The sequence below is a fragment of the Scardinius erythrophthalmus genome, assembly GCF_964197995.2.
Source record: "Scardinius erythrophthalmus genome assembly, chromosome: 6".
In the NCBI taxonomy this organism is placed as follows: domain Eukaryota; kingdom Metazoa; phylum Chordata; class Actinopteri; order Cypriniformes; family Leuciscidae; genus Scardinius; species Scardinius erythrophthalmus.
This window is the reverse complement of record NC_138226.1, coordinates 11,717,098-11,731,977: the sequence shown is the minus strand read 5'-3', so window position 1 is coordinate 11,731,977 and position 14,880 is coordinate 11,717,098. Positions and strand designations below refer to the sequence as shown.

At 41.4% G+C, this 14,880-nt stretch overlaps 1 protein-coding gene across 2 annotated transcripts in view; it reads left to right on the top strand.

Moving 5' to 3' along the window:
- The window catches only part of gli2a (GLI family zinc finger 2a), a 76,038-nt gene extending 66,484 nt beyond the window's left edge, over window positions 1-9,554 (top strand). For both annotated transcript variants that reach the window (XM_081368165.1, XM_081368166.1), the window contains 6 exons: window positions 494-622; window positions 2,789-2,938; window positions 4,121-4,285; window positions 4,407-4,688; window positions 5,849-6,185; window positions 6,303-9,554. In XM_081368165.1, coding sequence (XP_081224291.1) covers window positions 494-622; window positions 2,789-2,938; window positions 4,121-4,285; window positions 4,407-4,688; window positions 5,849-6,185; window positions 6,303-8,446 — 3,207 coding nt within the window. In that variant the 3' untranslated portion in view covers window positions 8,447-9,554. The remainder of the gene's footprint in view (window positions 1-493; window positions 623-2,788; window positions 2,939-4,120; window positions 4,286-4,406; window positions 4,689-5,848; window positions 6,186-6,302) is intronic.
- The last annotated feature ends 5,326 nt before the right edge of the window (window positions 9,555-14,880 follow it).

Below are 14,880 nucleotides of genomic sequence, written 5' to 3'. Positions count from 1 at the left end.
ACCTGGATCAGTTCCCATAAGAAATATAAAACACTAATGAGATCTATTTAATATCTCCTCTTCTTTTTTTCTAGACCACAGTGAGACCAAATGGTACCTTAGGTACCCTGCTTGTCATATTTTTCTTCTGAGAAAAACAGCCTATTAACTTATCATGTCTCTTCTAGAGTATCAGACAAGCATATCTCAGGCTTTGCCTGGATTTCCCATGATAACAAAGTCTGGAATCAGAAGTCAGAGATCACAATATGAACTCAAACAGTTCTCATCAAATTCTTCTAAGACCAAATAATCAAAGCTACACTATCCATATCAGTCAATAGCTTATAGCTTATAGCTCTATGCTTTTACAATATATCAGCTATATATAACATTCAGTCTCACAAGCTAAAAAGCAAACACTGAGAAGCAACAGTTACTCTTGACTGACCTATGATAGGCTTAATAAAATAAAGTAAACAAATAAAGTTTACCAGTGTTGTCTCCTCAACAGGATCATATGGAGTTACGGGAGGAACTTGATAAAGACGAATGCAAGCAAGAACCTGAGGCTGTGTATGAGACCAACTGCCACTGGGAAGGATGTTCCAAAGAGTATGACACCCAGGACCAGCTAGTTCATGTTAGTCACACTGTTCTATTAAACTCCTTTGATTTTGAAATGTATTCTAACTTTTAAGCACTATTAATGTCCACAGTACAAGGGCTCTTTTTCAAAACCTAGTGAGCTGCCTTTGCTGTCTCCTGCCTACATTCTGTAGCAGCATCCTAACTTTTATGTAACTTCACTAGTTTCACTATCAATTTAATGTTTTTAAGTGTTTTTTTTTATGTTTTTCATAAGTGTCTTATGTAATGTATTGTAATTTATTCCTTTGATGGTAAAGCTGAATTTTCAGCATCATTACTCTAGTCTTTAGTGTAACATGATCCGTCAGAAATCATTCTAATATGCTGATTTGCTGCTCAAAATGTTTTCTTATTATTATCAATGTTGAGCAGTTGTGCTGCTTAATATTTTTGTGGTACCAGGTTTTGTTTTGTTTTTTTAAGGATTACTCTCACTTTTAATCAATTTAATGCGTCATTGCAGAATAAAAATGTTAATTTCTTTCATCAACAACAACAACAAAAAAACGTACTGACCCCAAACTTTTAAACAGTAGTACATATTATAAACTTGAAATTTCTAGGTTTCTCAAGACCTTTGGAACCCTGATTCTTGGTGTCAGGGCTTTTTATAGATATTTTTTAAAGGATTGTTTGATGAAAAGAAAAGTCAAAAGAACAGCAATTAATTTAAATACAACTCTTTTGTAAAATTGTATAATGTCTTTACTATCACGGTTAATAATCTTCTAAAGCATCTTAATTAATGAAAAAACAAAAGAGCCTTCATGTTAGGGGTGTGCATATGATGCCTTAAAATGCTGTCAAGCTAGACAGCTTACTCAGTTTTGGAACAGAGCTATTTTCTTGTAATGGTCATTGTGACTAACCAAAACAAACACAAATTGCAAACAACTTATCTGCCTTTTTAAAGCAGAAACAACTGTAAATAATTAGAAACACTACAGCCATAGCTGTAACTGATCCTTTCCTGTCACTGACACGTGTAAGGTTAATGAGCATGTTGATACCCGCAGAGGTGCAGAACACATTCACTTACACACATGCTCTCGTATGTATGGCTCCTGTCTCTGTGCACCCTCTGACCTTTAAACTTCCCTGAGGCCATATAGTAAATCCGTCATCATGCCAGCAGCTCTGGAGTGGCCCTTTCCACCTCTGACACCTCAGCCCCTCTGCTGGGCGTTATTAACAATCTGAAAGCCACGATGTGACAGATACACTTGGGCCCAGAGTCAGACTCACTACTTAGACAGGAACACACCGAGCCAGTCTGGCTCCTCATGAGACCTGAACCTGGAGCTTAGGAATTCTCTGGGGTTCTGGATCAGTGGAATTAGGTTCCTGCCATTCTCTAATTCCAGAACAAGCCCAAACCAGTCTAAGCTGAGCCTTTTTTTTTTTTTTTAAACCCACACTAGTCTAATATAAAGGCACAAATAAACATATGGTCTTAAGTAGTTGCAAGTGAATTGTTGTTGGGGATTACAAGATTGCTGTCCGTCATTATTCGGATTTCAAAGAAATACGATAAAATGGTTTTGAAAAGCGAGACCAAGTGTAAGGTATAATTACAGCCAGAGAAGACAAGGAAGAGGAATCAGAAGTGGAAACAAAGGAATGTTTAGAGACCAGAGCAAAACTGAGAGCCTGGACTTCCTTCCTACACACCCTTTTTAGTCCCAAGGCTACAGTCTGTGCTCTCTGCTCGCGATCTAAATTATACACCTCAAGAAACAAAATAATGGCATGGTTTGATTTTATTTCATGCAATCCTTCCCTGAAGAACTTCATTCAGGGTTAGAATAGGTTAGATGCTGTTAGAAGAATACAAAGCAAGTACTGTTCAAGCTACACAGAATGCAGTTATTTGTATTTTTTTTCATTTTATATGTGTACATATACACACCGTTCAAAAGTTTGGGGTCAGTATGATTTTTTTTTATTATTATTATTTAATGTTATTCAGCAAAAACACATTTAGCAGATCTATTCCGCCAATACCAAATATATTAACGTTGTCATATCCATTACCATGACAAGCTCTCAGAGAGTTAGTTTTTTCTTAACAGAAATATATATCATCGGCCGTTTATTGCAGAGTTAAGGAATTAAGGCCATTGTTGACATTCATGTTGTCACTTTTCTCTACCTACAGCATATCAACAATGACCACATCCATGGAGAGAAGAAGGAGTTTGTGTGCCGATGGGAGGAGTGCTCGCGAGAAGAGAAGCCTTTTAAGGCCCAGTACATGCTTGTGGTTCACATGCGTCGACACACTGGGGAGAAGCCCCATAAGTGCACAGTAAGTGATGCACCACTGCTCACCGGGCCTTCATTTCATTGATGGTCCCCAACAGACATTCTACTGACTATAAGTACTTGTCAACTTATTCTACTAACCTTAACCCTAATTCTAAACTAACAGTCTATTAATACTCTAAAGAGAGTTAGTTGCTCTACATGACATGTAGTTGCAAATTAATGAGAATTGGTTGACACATAGTTGCAAAGTTACTTATAGTTAGGAGAATGTCTAAAGTGGACTATCGAAATAAAGTGTAACCACACTTACTACCTCCCCCTCACTATTTAAAAAACTATATACTGCCTTTACCTTTAATTGTAAGAATACACGCATTGCTTTACAGAAAAAGGCGTGTTTCTTATTTCAGCAAAACATATGATTTTAAACAGGACACATTTTCATCTTGGCTACTTTTATTTTCCTAAAACATCATGAAGGCGCTCTGCTGTCTTGCGTTTCCAGCCAATTTTAGTGGCTTGAGATCCTATTAAAAAGTGAACTTCTGAGCGTGCTGATTGACAGGTTGGAGACATAATTAAAGTCTGAGGAGAGGAAGGTGCCACGGTTCTTTATTAAATTTGACTGAAGTTTCCACACGCCTTCAGTGTAAGTGTGTATATGTATGTATGTATGTGTGTGTGTGTGTGTGTGTGTGTGTATATATACTGGGATATATATACATACATACATACATACATACACACATACATACATACATACACATATATATATAATTATATATATACACATACATACACTGAAGGTGTGTGGAAACTTCAGTCAAATTTAATATATATAAAACCCAGTAGATTTATCATAATAACTGAGGATGACATGGTCTGAACAAGCAAAATTATCAAAGCTATCACAATAAAAAATGTTTCTTTGAGGGTGAATCTCTTGAAAACATATCCAGGTCACATTTTAACAAAAACAAATTGTTTCATTATGGTAATGATAATTTTATAGCAAATATGTTTCATTGTCCAATAGACTACAATGTATTTTAAGAAAAGTATAATTTCTTATTTTATTTTTGATTTAGGGGTGCAATATAACCCAGACATGTTCTTGACAGGTTTATGAGATTCACTCATAAAGCTGTTTGATTTTGGGTTCAGACTGAAGAGGGCTGATGTAATAACTTGCTTTTCTCTTTCTCTTACTCTCTCTGTCTAGTTTGAAGGTTGTTCGAAAGCTTACTCTCGACTGGAAAACCTCAAAACTCACTTGAGGTCCCACACAGGCGAGAAACCTTATGTATGCGAGCATGAGGGTTGCAACAAGGCGTTTTCCAATGCTTCAGACCGAGCCAAGCACCAGAACCGCACACACTCAAATGAGGTTTGAGCATTCAACATAGGTTTCATTATGTGCATCTTGTTTCCCATCTCATTGAGACCAAGAGATTTGATTTAAGTCAGATTTGATTGCACTCTGAAAGCTATCTGTCACTCCTTTGCAGAAACCATATGTGTGTAAGATCCCAGGTTGCACAAAACGCTATACAGACCCCAGTTCTCTCAGGAAACATGTGAAGACCGTTCATGGTCCAGAAGCACATGTCACTAAGAAGCAGCGTGGTGATGTGCCACCTAAACCTCATCCCCCTAAAGGGAATGGAGAAAATGAGGCCCACACAAAGCATGCAAGGGGAAGAGCAGACGGGTTAGGGGAGGCCAACAGCACCACCCGAGGAGTGGAGGATTGCCAAAATGTCAAGTCTATCAAGACGGAAAAAACAGTGGTAAGAATAGTCAGTTTTATTCTTAACAAATGATTACATCACTGATGAGAGGTTCTGTCAAAGTTCTTGACTAAAAGCAGTTTTACACGGTGCATGGTAAGCACAAGTTCCCAGATAATTTTCCATTGCGAGAGAGGCAGTACAAGATTCATTACTGTGGTATGTTATTGAACAATCGAAGGTGATGTTATTCACAACCAGTACAATCAATTAATTATTTAGCATTTATCTGGTCAAATAACACGGAAGAGAAAACAATGGCCATTGTTGCTGCTCCATGCTGCTGCTATTTAAAATGTAAGATTGTGTCTAATCTATTTTATGGAGGGATAAATGCTATAACTACTTATTTTTGTTGACTAAGATATTCGTTTTTTGCACGTAAGATATGCAGTTTTTACAGTAATCACCTCATGCAGAGATGCAGCATGTGCAGAGCTTGCTGTTTATCATGTACTGTGTGGAATGCTCTTTATGCAGAATTCAAACTAATGTACTAACCATTTCCTCTACTAATATACTAACACTATCCTTTCTTCTTAACTAACTTGCTTCTCTTTGAAAATAATGGACAGACTGTACTAAGGTGAGCACTGGAGAAATCTCTTTTTAATGCATGGCAAAGTCATTACTTTTAAAAAAAAAAACTTCAGTAATGTTTGATTTAGTTGTACTGTGAAAATTTTTGTAACTGAAACCAAATATAAGTTGTAAAAGAAGTGATTTGATGTTAACTTCATTGCGTGCTATGATAGAGGCCAACACTTTTGCCCTTGTCACATCCTGCTTTTAGTGTAAAAAGTTCATTCTCTGTAGAACTATTAAAGAACTATCAATTCAGTTTATTTATAAAATATTTAAACATGTTCCCTTATATGCAAGTAAGCTGTACATTTCACAAGGAGAAACCAAAAGGAACTTGCCCTTACACAAGTTTGTATCTAACATTAATGAAGAACTAATCTTAATGCTAATACAACTACATAACAGTATTAGTTTTATTTCAGGATTCCATTAACCAGATAATAAATACGAGGCAGCAAACATCTGAATGTTTCCATTTCACATGACCATTTTTTCCTTAATTCCACAAATGTCACTGATTCTGTGATTAAATGGAACTGTGGAACTGACCTTTGCTTATTACTGTCCCTCTGTAGATGTACCAGTCCAGCCCTGGTGGTCAGTCATCATGTAGCAGTGAGCCATCGCCACTTGGCAGTGCCACCAACAATGACAGTGGAGTAGAGATGGCCATGCACAGTGGAGGCAGTTTGGGGGACCTGAATGCTTTAGATGACATGCCTGTTGTAGATTCTACCGGTTCTCCGGGTTCTTCTGCAGGAGTAGGTCTTCAGCTGCGTAAAAACAGGGGAGGACTACTACATCTTGATCACATCAAGAAGGAAAAACTAAAAACCTTAAGAGACTCCTGCTCCTGGGCGAATGCTTCACCTCAAGTCCGAAATACCAAGCTGCCTCCAATACCCACTATTGGTGAGTACTGCAGCCAAAAAATTATAAGTGATTTTATTACTTTGGAAATTGAGTTCCATGTTTGCATTCTCATGCTTTGTGCGAAAGTAACATTACTCTCATTACTCTGTTTTTTAGACTCATTGCTGGAGACTTCAAATATGGGCACTCAGATGCCTGGACCTCCAACCCAACGTTCAGGAGATTTGTCTTCGTATGAGATGACAATCCTAAATCAGCTGCATGAGCGCAGAGACAGCTCCACCAGCACGATGAGCTCAGCATACACGCTAAGTCGTCGGTCCTCTGGTATTTCACCCTGCTACTCCAGTCGTCGCTCTAGCGAGACTTCGCAATTTGGAATCCGCAACAACAACATCAGCTCAGCTGATTCCTATGACCCCATCTCCACAGATATGTCGCGGCGCTCCAGTGAAGCTAGCCACTGCGGCGGTGCAGGTGGACTCCCAAGTTTACTAAATCTCACGCCGGCACAACACTACCGTCTCAAGGCGAAATACGCTGCAGCCACAGGGGGTGCGCCACCGACACCTCTACCGAACATGGATCGCATGAGTCTTAGAACTAGAATGGCCCTGTACAACGACTCGCAAGAAAGTTCAACACATTTACACCACTCCCAAGGTGTAGTCAACTCAAGACGCTGCAGTGACACCGGCTACAGTGCCCCTGGCATGATGCCTCATGAAGTTCAGGCTAATCTTCTGCGACGAGCAAGTGATCCTGTTCGTCGAACAACTTTCGACCCGCTCTCCTTGCCAAGGGTTCAGCGATTCAACAGCATCAGCAACATGAACTTTTCTCGTCTGCCTGCATTAGATCGACGTGCTTTCAACTTGCAGAGCAACGCTTGTTCTGATGGCAGCTTGCACCGTCATCCCTTCAGCCAAAGGCCTCCTAGTATTTCAGAGAACGTTTTAATGGAGAATATGGCCAGTGATGGAGGTGATCAGCAAGAGGATGATTTGGTGCTTCCGGATGACATGGTACAGTACCTCAGGTCCCAGAATGGTAGCTCAAATCAGGACCCAGGGATTTCTTTCAATGGTGGTCATGCACTAGACTTCCATGGTAATATGACCTCTCAACAACAACAGTTCTACGGGCAACGGCGAATTAGCATGACAAGCAACAATGGAAGCCATGTAGAGCCTATTTGCTCACATCCAGAGCAAATGGCCAATACGCAAGACATGAACAAGAACAACATGCCTGTGCAATGGAACGAGGTCAGTTCTGGTTCTGTAGAAACAAATGCAAGGCTTCCAAAGCAGCAACAACTCAGAGGGAACTTGGCAGTGGTTCAGCAGAAGCAGAATTTTGGCCCTTACCAGGGCTTTGGCTCTAATCAACAGATTGTATCAATGAGCCAGAATCTGGCTAGCATGCAACAGGGTTATCCACAGAGGACCATCCAGAGGATGAACTCTGTCCAGTTGTGTCGGCAGTCTATTACCAATCCATGTCAGAATCTCGGCGAGCAAGTAAACCCTCAACCGGTATATCGGCAGGACCTCAATTTCAACTCCAGTCAACACCTAACATGCAACAGCATGGGTCCGCCCAATGGAAGAGCGGTGCAAAACCAACAGATGCAGAATTTCAGATCAAACTTTACACATATGAATAACGCCAACCAGCAAAGTTATGTTCCTCTTACTCTGACTGCCGGTCAAAATGCAGGCAGAGGACTGATACAGCCCAGACCTCCATCCGAGCCCAAACCTTTGAATAGGCAACACTCAGGGTCAGGTATGGTTCAACAGAATGGTTGCTCCCTGTCTAACGTCAACTCCTCAGAAGCTATCCCAAAGAGACCAGGTGACTTTGGTCAACACAGCAATGGGAACGGCACTGTGTATTATTCAGGAGAGATCCATATGTTGGACCCCAGTGTGGATTACGGTTCACCCATGTCCCCGTGTGCAAACCAAGTCCCTGTTGCTTCAGTGTCTACAATGGCGTCTCCTGGGGTTAATCAGGTCACCAGCACAGTGGACTCCACTCAAACCCTTGAACACACTCAAATAGACTTCGATGCCATTTTGGATGATGGAGACCATTCAAGCCTAATGTCCGGCACATTAAGTCCGGGCATTCTGCAGAGTCTTTCGCAGAATTCCTCACGGCTCACCACCCCTCGCAACTCTGTTACTTTAGCCTCGATACCGGCAGGTATTGGCAACATGGCCATTGGTGACATGAGCTCAATGTTAACGGCCCTTGCAGAGGAAAGCAAATTCTTAAACATGATGGCTTGAGAATTAAAGAATTTATTCAAAAATCAGGGGTGGCTTTTAATGTTCTTTAAATGTAAAGACATTGAACAATAAAGTGACAAAGAATAAAAATGAACACTAATTTGTTCTCTAAAGGGGAGAAAAACATGTTTATGCATTATTTCATGGCAAAGGCACTGAAGTACAGTATCTTGCAAAAGTTAAACTTGCAGCATTCAGGTGGACACTGTCAATTACATTATCAGACATTTGCTAACACAACTGTTGTATGCAACCAGGCTGGCAAAAACCTCAAGATGATGTTTCACAAAGCCATATATGTTTTATGTAAGTTTGTTTGTTAATGCTTATTAGTGTACATCAGGGTAATGGTTATTGGACTTGTATAAGTCTGATTTTCCTTTTCTCAACAGTGCACTGAAATTCACTAAGTGCCTCACATAAAAGAAGTAATAAGATTTAAACTCATATAATGCTATGTAATCTGGTATGTAGCTAAACTAATAGAGTTATGGATATTTTTATTGCATTTTGCTGTTTTGTTTATAGTTATTCCATATCCTTCATGCTTTAAATTATGTGTACTGCATATTAACTGCACATGCTTCTTCATAATGTGCTCAATGCTCTGATGTACCCCCTTGTCACTCCTTAGGGGAATTATAAGAAACTGATGGACATAAATGTCTGCACATTTCCTCGGAGCTGGTCAATTTCATCTGTATTGACAGATTCCCTCAAAGCATGCTCCAGGAGTTTCAGATCTCTGTAGTTGCTTCTCATCTGGCTGTGTGATGTTGAAGGGCAGCATTGCATCCAAGGACTGCAACCCGTGCGTCCATTTGAGATGTCTTTAAAGGAATATGCAAGTACTCTGTATGCTCTCAGCGGACATCGCATCCCAATTAACAGGTCCATCACCCTCTTGAGCTTGTGATAAACCACAGGCACATACTAAAATGACTTCTGCCTTTGATTTAGGACCGCTACAAGAAATTCCCACCAAGGACAGAGCGATTCTGAAAGTCTAAACTATCGGCGTTGGTTGGTATTTTGTGATGCCATTTGCAGAACTCAGCATATGTATAGCTTTTGTACATTTTCAATAAAGCATCTTAACTTTTCTGTTTACTGGTTTTGTTTAGTCTCTTCTTCCATCTGCTCCTTGTGGAGCAGGTATTGTTTCAGAAGCTCTCTAGCGCACTCTTTTGAATTTAAGAAATAAGTGTGGAAAAAGTGCAAAGTGAGCATGTTCATTAAAATACAGTAGCAAAAAGTAATAATATCACCATGAGCTTGTCATAACACAGATATATCTGTTCATTTGTATAGTTTTAGGTATTTTGTGGATGTGTACTGTAAGAGGGCATTGCACTCTGTTAAATGATGTTTTATAAACAAAGTTCGGGAGGAGCACATTCAAATAATCAATCCAATCTACTCGTCATCAAACAATTATGTCTACCCTAATCAGCATGACAAGAAGTATATATATATCCACTCTGTCAACTCACCTAATACTCCGTGACAGTTTTCCAGCATCCCTCCACCACCCCGACTCCTCACTCTTGGCTCAATCTTTTACAGCCAGGAATACGGGGGGAGTACTCTGGGTTCGGGCCGAATACCGAGCCCGGAGCCCTCTCCTCGGACAGCACGCCAAATACGCATCTATTTCTATCTGACTTATTTGTAAGTGTGAACTAGTGAATTGCCTTAAAGGAACTTTTTGGGACTTTAGCTTATTCACCGTATCCCCCAGAGTTAGATAAGTCCTGTGTTCATGGGGGGCGTTCACGAGTTTACCCAGAAAAAAACTGTTAATGAGAAGACGAGCACTGCTGCAACTTAGTGGATAAATATATATTTATTATTCAGAATGCACAGTTGGAAAGAAAATATATTTATAGGTACATTTCAGCAGGCTCAAGATAATTAATACAGAGATCATTATTCATTGTTTGAATCAATCGGCAGCCATAAAACAGTGATCATCTGCATTCTCATGTATGTAGGTGCACTGAACGCTCTAACCGGAAACTCCCGATATGTACTAACTAGAATGCGGAAGTAGTTGTGTAACATTGTGTAACAGCATTTATTTCTAAATTTGTATGCACGACACCCTAGTTTGAAAATGAACAAAAACGAAATGCATACTGAGCACTTCCTATAGTTTAAATTATTGATTTTAGTTGAATAGCTGCGAATCGTGGAGACTGGTAGTACGCTGATATGCACAGGGAGCGAATTATATAATTCCAGCCTTACAGAAAAATGTTGTTGAGGATTTATTTGATCCACATCCAAATAATTTCTCTTGCCTTGTAATTCTTTATTCTCTCAGAGAAATGATGGAGGAAAAATAGCCCCAGGGTAAATCTCAGAAGCATGAAGAACAGGAGGATAGCACGAAAGTGGAGTTGACTAGCAACTGATGATAAGGAACCACACTGACGATTCCAGAAAAGTTTGTCCAACAGTACTGTATCGGTACATGTTTCCAAAGTTTGGGGTTGGTAAGGTCTTTTTTTCATGTTTTTTGAATGCTCACGTGTAATGTTAAATGCTCACCAAAGCTGCATTTGTAATATTTTTGTGGAAACCATGATATTCTTGTGTGTGTGATGAATAGAAAATTCCAAAGAATTCCAATCAAAATCTTTTTTAATATTGTAAAAGTCTTTACTGCCACTTTTAATCAATATAATGCACCCTTGCATTATTACCCTTGCAAGTATTATTGTGCATTGGTCCCATCTTAGGAAGACGTCGAACAGTTGGGAAAAGGTCAGTTGCCCGGTTAAGGGGTTTCATTTTTATGCCAAGACGAAAAAGTATTTCAGGGACTAACAAAATATGCAAACTATAATATTTATTCTAGAAATAACTTGACACCTGTACCAGCTTTTATGATATATCATTTCATCACATATCCCTGCATCATAAAGGCTTTAAGTGCTGTTTCAGTGCATTAAAAAATTGTCTCAATTTGACCTCAGGAGAAGGTCATCACATTAAACTAATCCACTTTACTGCAGCCTGTCCTCTGTACTTTCATTGTGTTGATTAATACTTTCCATCAAAGGACGCTCGCGAAGAACACAGGCTTCGGGATCAAAGACATCTGACCGGGTCAGGGTTTGGGGCGCAAGTGCACCCTCCTCTCCTTACCCAGCAATGGTTTTGGTTATGAGAGGCTTTTGGCTTAAAAGACATCCATGCATGAATGGTGACATTGTGTGTAGTGTGAGCTGAACAATAAGAGCTCCTGACTTTGATCTGTGACTTTAAGCACCGAGCGCTGCACTAGAAAAGTGAGATCTGTTGACTAGTTTAGGCCTGCTAACATAAGTACTTTTTATTTAATAAACATCCATTGTTATTCCAAGTTCATACATCCAAGTTATTCCTAGAATAGATATATGAAGAGTTCAGATGCAAAAGCCTCTAAGTGCCATCTGAAATTTTCTTCTAGAATGATCATTTTTATCAAGCTCGTATATTTCACTTAAATGACAATGAAAATTACCTATGAATTGTCATTAAAGTGAAATTACTGAACTTAAATATTCTGTAATAAAATATGGTTTTAAATCCATGATGACAATGCACAAGTGTGATGTACATAAGTTTAGCCTCCATACACCAATCATAAAACTGTCATTAGGAAAATACAGGAAATATTATTTTAATTATTATAATTTTATAGAACTCAAATTATTGGTTATTGGTCAGCAGTGTATTCTTAGGCATTTAGAAGCAAGAGACAAGAAAAAATAAAATCTGTCAATTAGACAAAAAAAATCTATTAGGGGCTGTTCACACAGAACGCGTTTTTCCATTCCACTGCGCTACTTTTCCCATATTTTTCTATGTAAACAAGCGCTAGACGGATGTGTTTGACCATTGCATTCACGCCTTGCGTCTTTTGCAGCATCACGCGCTAGGCACAGCGCTCTAAAAACATGGCCCTCAAGTTAAAATAAGTAAAAATTTTAAAAGAAGCATCGCGAGACCTTGCGGTTTTTGGCCGTGTCTATCGTTTTTCAAAGCAAAAATGTGTTCTGTGTGAACCAGCCCTAACACTTGACATTTCTGTCCTCCTCCCTTTTGAAATGATGGCTACGCCCATTATCAGGTCATTGTACCTGAATCTGATGCCCAGGATATCTTGTAACAAGGGTCACCATTTCAATGTTAATATTAATGTCATTGTTCAATGTCAATTATAATGATCATTTCATTTTCTGATCATCATATCACACTTATAAAGTTCCAGATGGCTATTAACCTAGTCCATCTGATATCCATCATTCCACAGCCAACTCCTTCCTCACAGTTCACCCTGGACTTAATCCACAGCCTGAAGAGGGAGAGTATGTTCATTAGTGTGCTGAGATCTTGGAAACCATTATTTTTATTTTTTTTAAGTGTGTTGTTTGAACAGGATCTCTGGGGGGCAAAATATTCTCTTGTCCAGAGCCAGTAAAGAGGAGAAGATATTTGAAAAACAAGGGTGGGGGTCAGAAGAAATCAGGCTTTTTATTTAAAAGTGATTTAACAGAAGTTTAAAAATCTGAGAAATGCCTAGATCAGAGAAAAAGGATCAGTCCCTGTTGGCATATATATATATATATATATATATATATATATATATATATATATATATTTTATTGTATTAAAATTAACAAAGGTTATGACTGGCTAAAAGCCACTGACCAACGTCTCCGGCACGGACACCAACGTATCTGGCACGTCTCCGCCACGGACACCACCGTCTCCAGAAAGGACACCACCGTCTCCGGCACGGATACCATCGTCTCCAGCATGGACACCATTGTCTCCAGCACGGACACCACCGTCTCCGGCACGGACACCACTGTCTCTGGAAAGGACACCACCGTCTCTGGCACAGATACCAATGTCTCCGGCACAGACACCACCCACCGTCTCCGGCACAGACACCACCGTCCTTTGTAACACCCTTGTTTTAAATACTTCCACACATGCTAGAATGACGAAACTTAGTGTATTTACTACATGCCATATCAACACTCTATAGAGAAAAAATTGCACCAAAATTCCAATCTTTGGAAGATACCAAAGTCTCCGGCACGGACACTACCCACCGTCTCCGGCACGGACACCACCGTCTCCTGAAAGGACACCACCATCTCCGGAAAGGACACCACCGTCTCCGGCACGGACACCAAAGTCTCCGGAATGGACAGCAAAGTCTCCGGAACGGACACCAACATCTCCGGCACGGACACCAAAGTCTCTGACACAGACACCACCCACAGTCTCCGGCACGGACACCAACGTCTCCGGTACGGACACCACCCACCATCTCCGGCACAGACACCAACGTCTCCGGAACGGACACCAACGTCTCCGACACAGACACCACCGTTTCTGGAAAGAACACCACCGTCTCTGGCACGGACACCAATGTCTCCAGCACGGACACCACCGTCTCCGGCACGGACACCAACGTCTCTGGCACAGACACCAACGTCTCCGGCATGGACACCACCCACCGTCTCCAGCATGGACACCAATGTCTCCAGAATGGACACCACCGTCTCCAGCACGGACACCACCGTCTCCGGAAAGGACACCACCGTCTCCGGCACGGACACCACCGTCTCCGGCACGGACACCAACGTCTCCGGCACGGACAAGTGCACGAACACCACCGTCTCCGGAACGGACACCACCATCTCCAGAATGGACAGCAAGGTCTCCGACACAGAAATCAACTTCTCCGGCATGGACACTAACTTCTCCGGAACAGACACCAACGACTCCGGCACGGACACCAACAACTCCAGCACGGACACCACCCACAGTACACGGACACCACCGTCTTCGGCACGGACAAGTGCACGGACACCACCGTCTCCGGCACGGACACCAACGTCTCTGGCACAGACACCAACGTCTCCGGCATGGACACCACCCACCGTCTCCAGCATGAACACCAATGTCTCCAGAATGGACACCACCGTCTCCGGCACTGACACCACCGTCTCCGGAAAGGACACCACCGTCTCCGGAAAGGACACCACCGTCTCCGGCACAGACACCAACGTCTCCGGCACGGAAAGGACACCACCGTCTCCGGCACGGACAAGTGCATGGACACCACTGTCTCCGGCACGGACACCACCATCTATGGAATGGACACCAACGTCTCTGGAATGGACACCAAAGTCTCCGACACAGAAACCAACTTCTCCGGCACGGACACTAACGTCTCCGGAACGGACACCAACGACTCCGGCACGGACACCAACAACTCCAGCACGGACAACACTGCCTCCGGCACGGACACCAAAGTCTCCGGAACGGACACCAACGTCTCCAGCACGGACACCACCCACAGTCTCCGGCACAGACACCAAAGTCTCCGGAACGGACACCAACGTCTCCGGCACGGACACCACCCA